The sequence below is a fragment of the Engraulis encrasicolus genome, chromosome 17 (assembly GCF_034702125.1).
Source record: "Engraulis encrasicolus isolate BLACKSEA-1 chromosome 17, IST_EnEncr_1.0, whole genome shotgun sequence".
Classification (NCBI taxonomy): domain Eukaryota; kingdom Metazoa; phylum Chordata; class Actinopteri; order Clupeiformes; family Engraulidae; genus Engraulis; species Engraulis encrasicolus.
The window spans coordinates 4,413,974-4,426,384 of NC_085873.1; the positions used below are offsets into that span (position 1 = coordinate 4,413,974).

The window sequence follows — 12,411 nt, forward strand, 5'->3', positions numbered from 1 at the left end:
GGATTAAGTAGACCTTTCACTCTATGCATTGGTTTTTAATTGAACTAATCAGAGGAACCGTCACTCTGTCATGTGCACTACGCATGTCTAGCCTGGTGAGCCAGACTAAAACATGAAGTCTCGAATTGCTCGGTTCATATAACTGACGGCTTTGGGTGTGACCAAACTGTTACGTCGTTATGGTTCAAATTACCTCTGCGCGCGGCCTTGGCCAACGCTATGATCAATCAAACGGACAGCAAAAATTGATGTCAAGCCCTTAACAGTATTTACCACAGCACACTACACCACTAGGCCTACAGCGGCACAGCTGATGGTTGACAATGGTTGACTGTATTAGCCTGTAATTCTACTGGCCTGCAACCTCAGATCAGAATTACTGCCCCTCAAAATTTCTGTGCACATCCGTGGTCGTGCACAATTTAATGAGCCGCAATTAAATGAGCCAATTCAAGCAGTCTCTTCAAATCACAGAGACACAGTGGTACGGACACTGTCGGAGCAGCCTATGTGTGTTCCAGTATGTACCGTATGTACCATAACACACTGCACCTGTACATTTTCTATTCAAATAAGGTGTGGTTTTTAATACTCTGACATTAGTTAGACTGAGGGAATAATTTCTCTAAGCGCATGGTGGTTGACTTGTGAGATCCACTGGCAACTCAACTGTCAACGACTCTCAACTACTTCTTTGTTTTAGACTTCTCTGTGTTGGCAATATATGATATATGAAAATGAAGTTTAATATTCATAATTATAATATGTTACCCATGCTTTGTCCCATTACCCACGCTTATGTAAAGAAATTAAGTTTTGAGTGTACTTGCAAGCTACAGCGCTGAAGTTATATTATGTACAGTTCAACTGTGTCTCCATAAAAACATTCCACTTTGTGCGAAATTGGTCCAAGGATTTGCAAATCCTTGTTCTAAATCACTGTGGTGGCTGTTTGTGAGAGTAAAAATGCAGGTCAACATTGTTAAATATGTTTCTCTTGCACTGTTGTCGAATCTGTGTAGATACAGTAAATTAAGCTAATGACTTTACTAGCAAGCTACAACGCTGAAGTTCTACACTCACAGCAGGGCAGTGCCTTCAGCTCCAACAAGTGATATTAGCCTACTCACACATTACACTTGCAGCCCCATGTTTGCCTTTTATGTGGGCGAAAATTGGTTGGTATTTGTAAATATGTTGCCATGTGCCTTGCCTTTCAAGTTTGCAGGCTTATGATGAGGTCAAGGGGTCGTTGGGAGGCTTATGATGAGATGAGGTCAAGGGGTGTTCAAAAAAGGTTGAGAACCACTGTGCTAAGACAATCCAGTGACTCCGCTGACCTGCTACCTCAGGTGCCTCAAGTAAACAGGCAGGGTACTCAGTGTTGCCAGATTGAGAGGTTTCCTGCCCAATTGGGCTGCTTAGGATGACCGTCTGCGGGTATATAAGGGTAAAAAATAAGGCTATTTGGCGTTTTTTCCCCTGCAGATTTACGGCCATTCAATAGAATTTTGTTCAAATTGGGTAGGATTTAATGCTTCCAGGCGGCTTTTGAGCATTCTTTCGACTAGAACTCATCAGACACATCTGGCAACCCTGAGGGTACTTCTACATTTCTGTCACTGGGAATAGGATTGCAGTTGTCTCATAGCATGCATGTATTCAGAAATGCACGTGCATCTAGACAATCTAAACATAACATAAAAAGGGGGCAGAATAGTGAAAAACTGCAGTGTGTATAAAATTAAAAACAAAGAGAATGTGATGTTACTGTTGATTTTAATGCTGAAAGTTATTTCTTTCATTCAAAATGGTAAAATGATTAATTCAATGGCGTTTCAAGTAGTCTCTGCACATTATGCCAACCCAGTGGGGCCAATCAGAGCAGTGAACGTGTATTTGCCATGGCACATATTACGCCAGCATATGTCAGCTGGTGGTCACTGGTGGTCAGTGGTTGACATCACGCTAAGCCAACCCAGTGACTCCACTGACCTGCTACCTTGGGTGCCTTGGGTAACCAGGCAGGACACTTCTACATTTGTGTCACTGGGAATGGGATTGCTGTTGTTCTCATGCGATATCTGGATGTGGATAACAAGTAAAAAAAAAAATAAGCATAAAAAGAGCACAAAGTATAAAGCTAAAGCTATTTCTGCATGTGTGAAATGAGAAACAAAGAGAAACTGATTTTAATGTATCATTAACGTATCATTTTGAAAGGTGAAAGTAATGCATAAAATGAAGTCCGTCATTCAAAATGGTTAAACAATTAAGTCAATGGTGTTTCAAACAGCCTCTCTCCATACTATGATAGATATCATTACGGCCAATCAGAGCAGAGAATGTTAGTTGCCGTGGCACAATAGACCAGTATGTCTACACTGACATTTGTGGTCAACACTAATTGACATCACACTAAGCCAACCAACTCCAGTCACCAGCTACCTCTAGTATAGGGGACTTCTGGAATATTTATGCCACTGAATGCAATTGCAATTGTTCTCATACTTGGAAATGTGGATATGCTGTAGAAATTCTACAGTATATTCCGTATATACTGTATATGGCCAAAGTAAGTGCAACATTAAGTACAACTACCACATGATATTACATAGGGATTATATTGCACCAGCTATGCCATTGTACCAAATGCTAGACTGAAAAAATATCTAAAACCCTAAAAAGAAAGGCCCCAAATTTGATCCAGCCAGTGTAGAATCATGTACACAGCTCTATAGTAACTGTAGACCAGTTACTCAGTGAAGTAAGTTTTGTTTTTTGTTTTTTTTACTTCTACACTTACGTTGGTCACCTCTGAATATGACCACAAAAAAACACACAGAGATAATAGGAAATACTTTGACTTTGACAGGATGGTAAATATGTATTCCTTGTGTGGTATTTACTACATATTGAAAATTGTGTGTTCACTAAATTTTTTGCGTTGTTAACCAAAGACGACTGTTCCTTTAATCTACATATCATTTCACCCGACCCGATCTCACCCCATTTCATGTCTTAGGCCAGATTTGTATCACTATTATTTTTCCTGATATGTTGAATGTTGAATGTCAACCTGTTGTCTATTCTATGTCTTTCTCAAATAGGCCTCCCCATTTTTCGAATAGCCTACTATTTAATTCACACTCAGAACCGATAGATGGTTCTATTTGATATGACACTTTTGTCTGGCACCTGCAAGAAGTGGCTTTGGATGTGCTACTCAAGACCCTAAAAAACCTTTTGATGACACTTTTTGTCAAAAGTTGGCAACCATGCCAGAAGTTATCAGCATGGAGGACTAAGGTTTCAGAATCACCCAGCTGCCAACATGGAACTTAACCTTTAAGGTCAAATTTGAAGGTCAAGCGAGGTAATAATGTTTTAATTTTGTGATGTGCTTTCATAAAATACAAGTTGAAGTTGTTTGCATATTGGATAATTAGTACCTGGGGGATAGGACCTTCAAATAAATTATATTGATATATTGAATAATATGGATTAATATGTACAGTACTCTCTAAAGGTTTTGGAACGACCAGACAAATGTACTTGTTTTTGCTGCCTAAAGACAATTTTGTATGAGACCAAAAGATGAGTATGAAACAAAAGAAAGTGTCAGCTTTTATTTCCTGATATGTCCTGGTATTGGATTTATCACCATTTGTATTAAACCACAGCACTTTTAGGTGAGTGACAAAAGAAGCAAACTCTCTGTCCATAGTCACTCTGTCCATAAACATCTGAGAAAAAGCACAAAAGTTCCAAACTGATTTTCAGATTTACAGTCACTTACAGTCCATAGACATTCAGAAAATCCAAAAAGGTTCCAGAACAGGGTCTCCTGTTCCATGACGTGTGTCATGATGTCAAACATCGCAGGATCAATGCGACTGCAGACAGACCCTGCAACTCGTGCAGTCGATTATCCCCTTCGATACTTTTTGCAAGGGTCTGCATACCGCCTCCCTTGAACTGGTTGGACAAACATTCACTGACGTCTTTGTAGACCCAGGGCCGGATTAATGCAAAGGCTATGGCTGCAGCCGAGGGCCCCCAGCTGCCAGGAGCCCCCTGCAGAATTGTGGCAATATTGAAAGTCAGGTCGAGTACTTACAGTTGCTAGATGTATCCGTCTAAATGTAATCCGACTTTAAATGCATTGTGTTTAATACCACACACATCATAGTTTATCATATTATTTGCTCCTTTATGTCAGTTGGTTATAGGCCTATTTAAGTGCAAGATCATACTGTCTTTCACAACAGTGAAATGTCTTGAAAGAACAGGACGTTTTGAAGTTTTAGGTACAATACATACACACACACATGCAGGCACACACAAACCACCACCTCCTCTTCCAAATACAGGTTTAAGTGTATGATAATGTAAGATTTGAAACCATTGAGGCTAATAATTACAGATGGGCCCGTCGACGGGCATGCTTTCGGCAAAGAGCCTGCTAGAGGCTATAACCGATTAAGGCTCTGCCTATCAGTTTTGGGCAAGTTACGCAAAAACTGTAATGCATTACTGATTATATATGACTGTATTTTCATTACATTCATTACATTACAAGATTACTATATTCAAAATAAGGCATTACACTATGTTGCATTACTTAAGTCAACTTTTAGTGAACTATTAGTTCCCTTTTATTTCAGTTTACTCTTGTTCAAATAAAAAAACTAACTAAAGAAGGAATTTGCCAATTTACAGTGTAAATCAAGCTCATGAGTCACAACTCTGTCACCTCCCATTAAGGAGGTTTTTTGTCTTACATTACTGTGTTAAAGCAAAAAATAATGCATTACAGTAATTAATTACCTTTGCAATGCAGGCTCTGCAATAAAGGAATTTTGAAATGGAAACATAGTATTTTGAAATGGAAAATGGAAGCATTGTGTTTTTATTGTCAAATGTCCAGAGAATCATACAGGTGGCAGCCCCACTCAGTCTAGATGGCACTAAACAACATCACATACAGTAGCTTTACGGAAACAACATAGGCCCGCAACACAGCGACACAATGTGGACTACAAACACATGAGAGAGGTGTCTTCAATTCAGACGTCCTCTTAAGCCTTTTCCACAAGGCTGATGCTCCCCTCATGACAAACAAAGGGACGATGAGGGCGATAGTCATCATGTTCTATGACTCTCCATGAGTACACCCCACTGTTCTCTGCTGTGAGGTTGGAGATGTTCAGAGACGTGCTGGAGTTCAACTCAGTCACTCTGTCCCTCAGATCCTCAGGCATACGCACATCATTCCCGTCGAGGAAGTAATCACGTGATTTGACAATATACTCAATGAACAGAGTTTGTGGCTGTAGCCCTTTCTGACGGAACCACTGGACCCTGAACCAATTTTTGAACCAGTCCTTTACATACGCATCCATACGGACACTTTCACCACGAGAGAACATCACATTCACAGGGGGGGACTCAACACACACTGAGAGGAACATTACATCCATGACAAAATCAGAATTTTCACACCTGTACATCCCCGCATGTTGACTGGACACAGAGGGAATGTTGAGGGAATAGGCTCCAGATTGGCTGTCGTTCAGCATGTACATCACTTCCTGTGGGCGGGTCTGAGGATTGCTGCTGATTCTGACATCTCCACTCGGTGTAGACCAGTAGATGTCCTCCTGTTTTACACGGCAAGGAAGAGTAACACTCTCCTTCTCATGGGTAGCAATAACTTGGAGAACAGGTATGACCATCTGCCATTTAGCCCGTTGACATTGACCCCCTCTCCACATTGTACAGAAATGTGGTTTGGCTCTAGCCCATTTCTTCCACATAGTCTCTGACAGTGTGACAGAGCTGTTGGGGTGCACCTGCAGCCTTGCTCTCTGGAATGGCACGAGGGGCTCCAGAGAGGAGCTGGTGTCCAAGACCAGAGTCCAAGATGATCTGTCATTATTATCAACTTCATACAGCTGCAGACTGCTGCCACTGCCAAGATCAGAATCATACTCACAAATCACAGCACTGCCATCCCTAACATATACAGGATCAGACTCCGTCGCAGACCAGTCCACATTACCTTCAGCACAGACAGTAAAATGGTAGACGGTGCTTCCTACTGGGGTACTTTGTCCTCTGACCCTCCACTCCTCCCTGTAATTTCCACTATGGGACATGTCGAGGTTGTTTAATTTAAATCCCGAGCCTGAGTCCGAGTCTGGGCAGGTGATGTTGTAGCTGTCTGGTTGTGGGCGGTCCGGCAGTGAGCAGTTGAGTAGAAGGCGATCTCCATCTTCAGCAATCCTGTACAGCAACCAGTCATGGACCTCTGTATAGTCTCCATATTCAAATTCAGCGGATTTTCCTTTAGTCCCGAATATGCGAAAAGGATTAGGGCTGAGGTGGACAGCAGAGATGAAAACCAGCAGGAGAAATACCCTCATGCACTCGGACCTCTCCATTCTGAACTCCGTATGTCTGCACTGTGTATATACTTGGTGTGTCGTTCTGAATCTAGCAGGCAGACTGTGAAGGGCATGGTAATTTAAACTCACCACCAAACTTATCAGTACACACCAAAGGGTAGCTGTGTTGAACTTGTTTTCAGTATGGTTCATGTCCTATTCTGTCTCTCACACACACACACACACACACACACACACACACACACACACACACACACACACACACACACACACACACACACACACACACACACACACACACACACACAAAATTGCACTGTCACACTTGACCTTTTCAGTCCACTAAACAAATGTAACCATCCCACACAGAAAAACATTGACTGGACTCTGGAGTAGCGAGAGGCCAAGATCAATATGTTTGAAACGGATGGCTTCAAAACTGTATTGCAATATGGAAAGATGAAGAATATGAAGAAAATGGTGATACAGTGAAACATGGTGTGGAGAGTAGTGTTTCAGAGCAGCAGTTTATTGATAGTATATATGGGCGGCCTATATACTGTATCATGAATGCACCGATGTATTGCACTACCGACAATGAAGATGCTACCTTCATCACTGTGTGCACTTGGTTATCATGCATTATCTTTTCCAACATGACAGTGGGCCCATTCCATTATACAAACTTCCGCCCTCTTGTTGTGCTTGTGTTCTTGTTGTCAGCCTAGGGCACATCAACTTTTGGGAGACTTTCCCCTATTTAATATCCCGATTGCACATGAATGAGAAAATAACCTTTGAATTTTGCTCTTGCGAAATATTGAATTAAGCTTCTATCATCAATGATGTCTGGCGACTGTGTTGAGAGTAACTCATTACAAAAGTGCATTACTTTCAGCTGTAACGTAGCAATGTAAGGCATTACAGGGAAAAAAAGTTTTAATATAGGCCTACTAGTTACAATGCAAGTAACCCAAGTTACAATACAGTTTACTGTAACCTGGATTTAAATGGTGTTCAGTGTGGTGGGCCAGAAATAACCTATTCCTGAACCTGCTACTTTCTAGTCTCCATGCTGCCAAAACACCTCCAGGATGGGAGGTGAAAGAGTCATGACTCATGCGTTTGATTTACACTGTAAATTGGCAAGATCCATATTTACTTATTTTGGCAAGTGAAACTAAAGTAGTCTAATGCAAAAGTAGGGTAATGCCTTACATTTTAAATATAAAATACAATATTGTAATGTAAGGGATTATTTTGAAAAGACAGTAACATGTAAGCAGTAATGCACTACAGTTTTTGAGTACCTTGCCCAACACGGTCTGGCAATGTCACAATCAGGCCACAAGCACATGGGAGGACGGGTGTTTGGATAATGGAAAGGACACAATGACTCTAAAGACACATCTAAGGTCACTACTGAAAGTTTGAAAGGGATTCAGTGGTCTAGTCTGGTCTATCTCATCTGAACTCCATCAAACATCTAGGGGAATTCTGAAGAGACAGGTTGAGCCCTCTTTATCCAGTATCCAGTCTCCAAAAGAGGTAATAGTTGAAACATGGAAAAATATTAAGGCTGCTAAATAGGGATGCAAATTATGGATTAATTCGTTAATTGTTAGAAGATTAACCTAATGGATTGATTTACAATGAATTGATAAGCGGTGCTTACGATTAAATTGAAAAAGTAAGGCCCTGCTGTGGCCAATCGATAGGGCACTCGCCTGCCATACGGCGGACCCAGGTTCGATTCCGGGCCCAGGTCCTTTGCCGACATCTCCCCGTCTCTCTCCCAATTCGCTTCCTGCCCACCTCTCACACTGTCCTATCAAATAAAATCGAAAAAGACCAAAAAAAATATTCAATCAAAGAATCTTTGAATACATTTAAGAATCTTTGCAATACAATTAAAATATATTTCAGAGGAACTAGAGAAGACGGGGTCTGTTTTAAAGATGGCTGCCTTCAATATAGGCCTGAATTGCAGGGGGAAATCCTGGGCTATGTCTCAAATGACGCACTTTTGTCAGTGCACTGACAGTCAGTGCACAGTGCACACAGTACACTGAGGTCTTTAGTGCATAGTGTCGTGGAAAAATTTGAGCACTATGCACTGTGCACTCACTGGAAGTGACGGCTGAGCATGGCATTAGCTCACCAAAATATGAGTTGGCTACTGTTTACAATGCACATCGTCTGGTGCTTGTATTTCCATTTCCTTCACCCCAGAGGACAGCAATCACACATACAATACTTTGGTTGACATGAAAAGGTTGGTGTCCCATCAACATTACTTACAGAATTAGGAGACTGTTGACCAAACTCTTCTACTGAACTGAATGCCACATTTCCTCTGTGTCATTGTCAACATGGCCGCCGTTTAGTGCGGTGAACGATTTGTCAATACAGCCTATTGTTAAACAACAGTCATAGTGCTTACCAGGATGTTTTGTTGATAATATTTGTGACTGGAAATCGCAGTAGCAATGTATTTAACATATGGGTTCCCCTTTCCATTCCATACATTCTCCCACATGAAGGACTGACCTACGCTCGCCAACTAGTGGACACTCCATAGTTACTGCAGTATGCATGCAAAGCTAACTGGCTACAATGGGAACCAATCAGACTGAACCTTCTCCCTGTTAGAGATTCTCTGGTGCAGTGTCCATCATTCAAGCACTGCATTTTTCAGCCATTGTTAAGGGATCAGCCCATGTGTCTCAAATGCCGCACTTGTGCACTTCGGGCACTGTTTTTCAGTGCCTAGGGCGCTCACGCTGAAAATTTCACTTGAGCCAGTGCACTGAAAGTGCCAGGATGATCCCCTAACAATGGCGGAAAAATGCAGTGCTTGAATGATGGACACTGCACGCACTAAACGGCGGCCATGTTGATAATGACACGGAGGAAATGTGGCATTCAGTTCAGTAGAAGAGTTTGGTCAACACTCTCCTAATTCTGTAAGTAATGTTGATGGGACACCAACCTTTTCATGCCAACCAAAGTATTGTATGTGTGATTGTTGTCCTTTGGGGTGAAGGACATGGAAATACAAGCACCAGACGCTGTGCATTGTAAACAGTAGCCAACTCATATTTTGGTGAGCTAATGTCATGCTCAGCCGTCACTTCCAGTGAGGGCACAGTGCATAGTGCTCACATTTTTCCACAACACTATGCACTTAAGACCTCAGTGCACTGTGTGCACTGTGTACTGACTGTCAGTGCACTGACAAAAGTGTGTCATTTGAGACACAGCCAGTGTTTGTGTTCATAGTACGGCCCTTGGAGGACATTTATGACCCTTGGAGGAATTTGAAGTGGCCCATCAAATAAAAAATGTTCCCCACCCCTGGTCTAGGTGTACTCATTTATGCACCACGCTAATTTCACAAAAACATGTAATTCAGCTTCACGGTTCATCTGGATTTTCTGTTATAAATTCAACACATGATGTATTACACGGAGGATATGCAAATTTGGGAAATGTGCTTTGTGTTTATTGAAATATTGTTCAAAAGGTTCCCATACAATGGGGGTTGCTGTGAACTGTAATGTTGGCTGTGTTAAGACAAATTCCTTCTTTGATAAACAGGGCCAGATTAAGATGGCCCATGGCCATAGGCTAAAGGTTGTTGCGGGCCTCCCTGGAAGGGACATTTCTTGACGAAATAACATAGTGTTATAAATACAAGCTAGGAATTAAGGATATCATGTCTGTCAGCTATGGAGAGAGTACGCTTATTACCAAGATTTAAAACTGTACAACATTACAGATTCATTGTTCAATATTGCATCTTGTCACAATTCTGGATTTTTAAACTTTTGGGCAAACAGGGGCCCCTGAATGTGGGGGGCTGCAGCTGCAGCCATATCTAGCCTGTGCGTTTATGGTAGCCTACCTGATGATAAATAGACTTGGTAATAAACATGTTCACACACCGTTTGATTCAGTCAGTGTTTTCAATGTGTAGATAAGAAAAGATGGAATACAGATACATTTCTTTAATTTATTTTCCATATGCACTCCCTTGCGACATAAATCATTGGACAAAATTAGACAGTGCAAAGTGCATATTCAATATAAGGCGGGTTGTGGATGAAGGGAATTGACAAAACAGTGCGTTTCCCCACATTAAGGGTGAAACAGTCACCATAAAGAGGAATATCTAAGCAGAAGCTGAATGGGCAAAACAGAGTGTTTTCCCCTGGGGTGAAAGTAGGCAGGTGCACGCAGGTGCATTTAATGCTGCCCAAAACCCATATTTGAAAAAGTAGGCCTAAGGTCTGCTATTTAATAGAAAACATGTAGGCTACAACCACACTATGCCATTTGACAAGTGTTCTCCTAAGCGACACCCGAATAAGTCATGCAATTTGTTTTAGATCTGTGGTGTGCAAGCGTATAGTTTAAATTCATTTATTTCACCCCTGGTTCACCACATTAAGGATGAAACAGCCACCACAGAGAGGAAGATCTAAGCAGAAGCTGGAAGCAGCTCATCCCAGCTGGTTTTCCTGTCATTTTCCGGAATGACCGTCCAATTTGGGGACGGGGTGCCAGCTGCAAGCCAGTTAAAATCATCCACTTGATCCCAGTTGTTTCTATTCCTGTCAAGCCCGGACACAGCGAAATCCGCATCAAGGTTAGAGTATGTCCATGTGAAGGGGGCAAAACTGACACCTTGACAGTCCTCGATGATGGCGCGACTAGTGACGTGAAGATAGATTCGGGTGTCCTTAGTGTTGTGGGTGCGCAGCTGCTGGCAAGGAAAGGCGAGCGTGCTGCCGCTACACTGATCCACAAACACCGAGCTCGACACTGGCCCGCACAAAATCTCACAATCACGAACATGTTTGATATGCAGAGTGCTAGGCGAGCCGAGGAGCCGAACCTTACAGTTCGTCAGGTGGGACAGAAGCACGTCCCGCTGCTGAATCTCGACAGCGGTCTTGATCAAAACCTGCGACTCGGCGCTGGAAAAAGCACACTGTATCGGAGCTGTATCGACGACTGTGTCCCTATCCTTGTCCGCTTTGGGAATCTCAGTAACGGATGAGGATGGGGATACCGTCGTTTTGCTTTTGACGTTGCGAGATTTGAAGGCAAACTTCTTTTTGGGCAGAACTGCATCTCGTTGTTCAGACAGAGATGTCTGGAGGGCTTGCAAGGCTGCCTGAGCCTGTCTCAGATTGAAAGGGGTCAAGAACACCATGCTGTCGTTGAGAAACTTTTGCAACTGTTGTGTTTTGATGGTAGCCTCTTCCAAAACCTTTGACGCATCCTCACGATTTGCCCCGTTACAAGTGGATAGCAGTACTTCGATGGATTCCCTCTCCGTGTTGAACGTTGTTAAGAAAAAGCCACTGTTTTCCTCGGCAACTGACGAGCTTTCCTTGATGTCTTTCCGTCTTTCCACCTCTTCCAATCGTGCCTGGTCCCTTTTCAAAAGTCTGTCGGGTATCTTTAGTGTTTCATTTGGATTTAAGTCGTTTTTGTCTACACAGAGACCGGCGTTCACATCAAGAGACATCGTTGCGTTGTGATATATCGTAAATGGCCACAGCAGGAAGTATAACGAGTAGCAATACAACAAAACGATTTCTAATTGGTTCATGGGACGAACAGCTTGAATATACCACATTTTTATTGGTGGGATGGATACAAAACATCCGGTTATAGATTTGATAAAGAAACTCGCGATTCGCGCGCGCGCCCTGTCAGTGCCCTCGGACAGTAGGCGTTTTACTGGAAGCTTCCTTTATTCACCCGACCACTTAATAAAAACCAACGTGCGTCAATGTTTCAGAATGTGACCCAGATGGGTATGTCCATTCCCTGATGGACAGGCTTTTAAAGCCTGTATGGCTTTGACAGTGCAAACTGCGTCTCCCAGTACGTTCACAATACACAAAACACCACAGCAAAACAGACGAGACTGCACACATGCTGTACAGCTACATACCCAACAAGCATAATCAATAAAATGATGCTG

General features: G+C 42.4%; 1 protein-coding gene across 1 annotated transcript; it reads right to left on the bottom strand.

Annotated features, from left to right (window-relative positions):
• Positions 1-10,405: 10,405 nt before the first annotated feature.
• tbcc (tubulin folding cofactor C) lies at positions 10,406-12,163 on the bottom strand. Its single transcript, XM_063221599.1, has one exon. The coding sequence runs from the start codon at positions 12,058-12,060 to the stop codon at positions 10,894-10,896; it is 1,167 nt and encodes a 388-aa protein (XP_063077669.1). The 5' UTR covers positions 12,061-12,163; the 3' UTR covers positions 10,406-10,893.
• Positions 12,164-12,411: the final 248 nt, after the last annotated feature.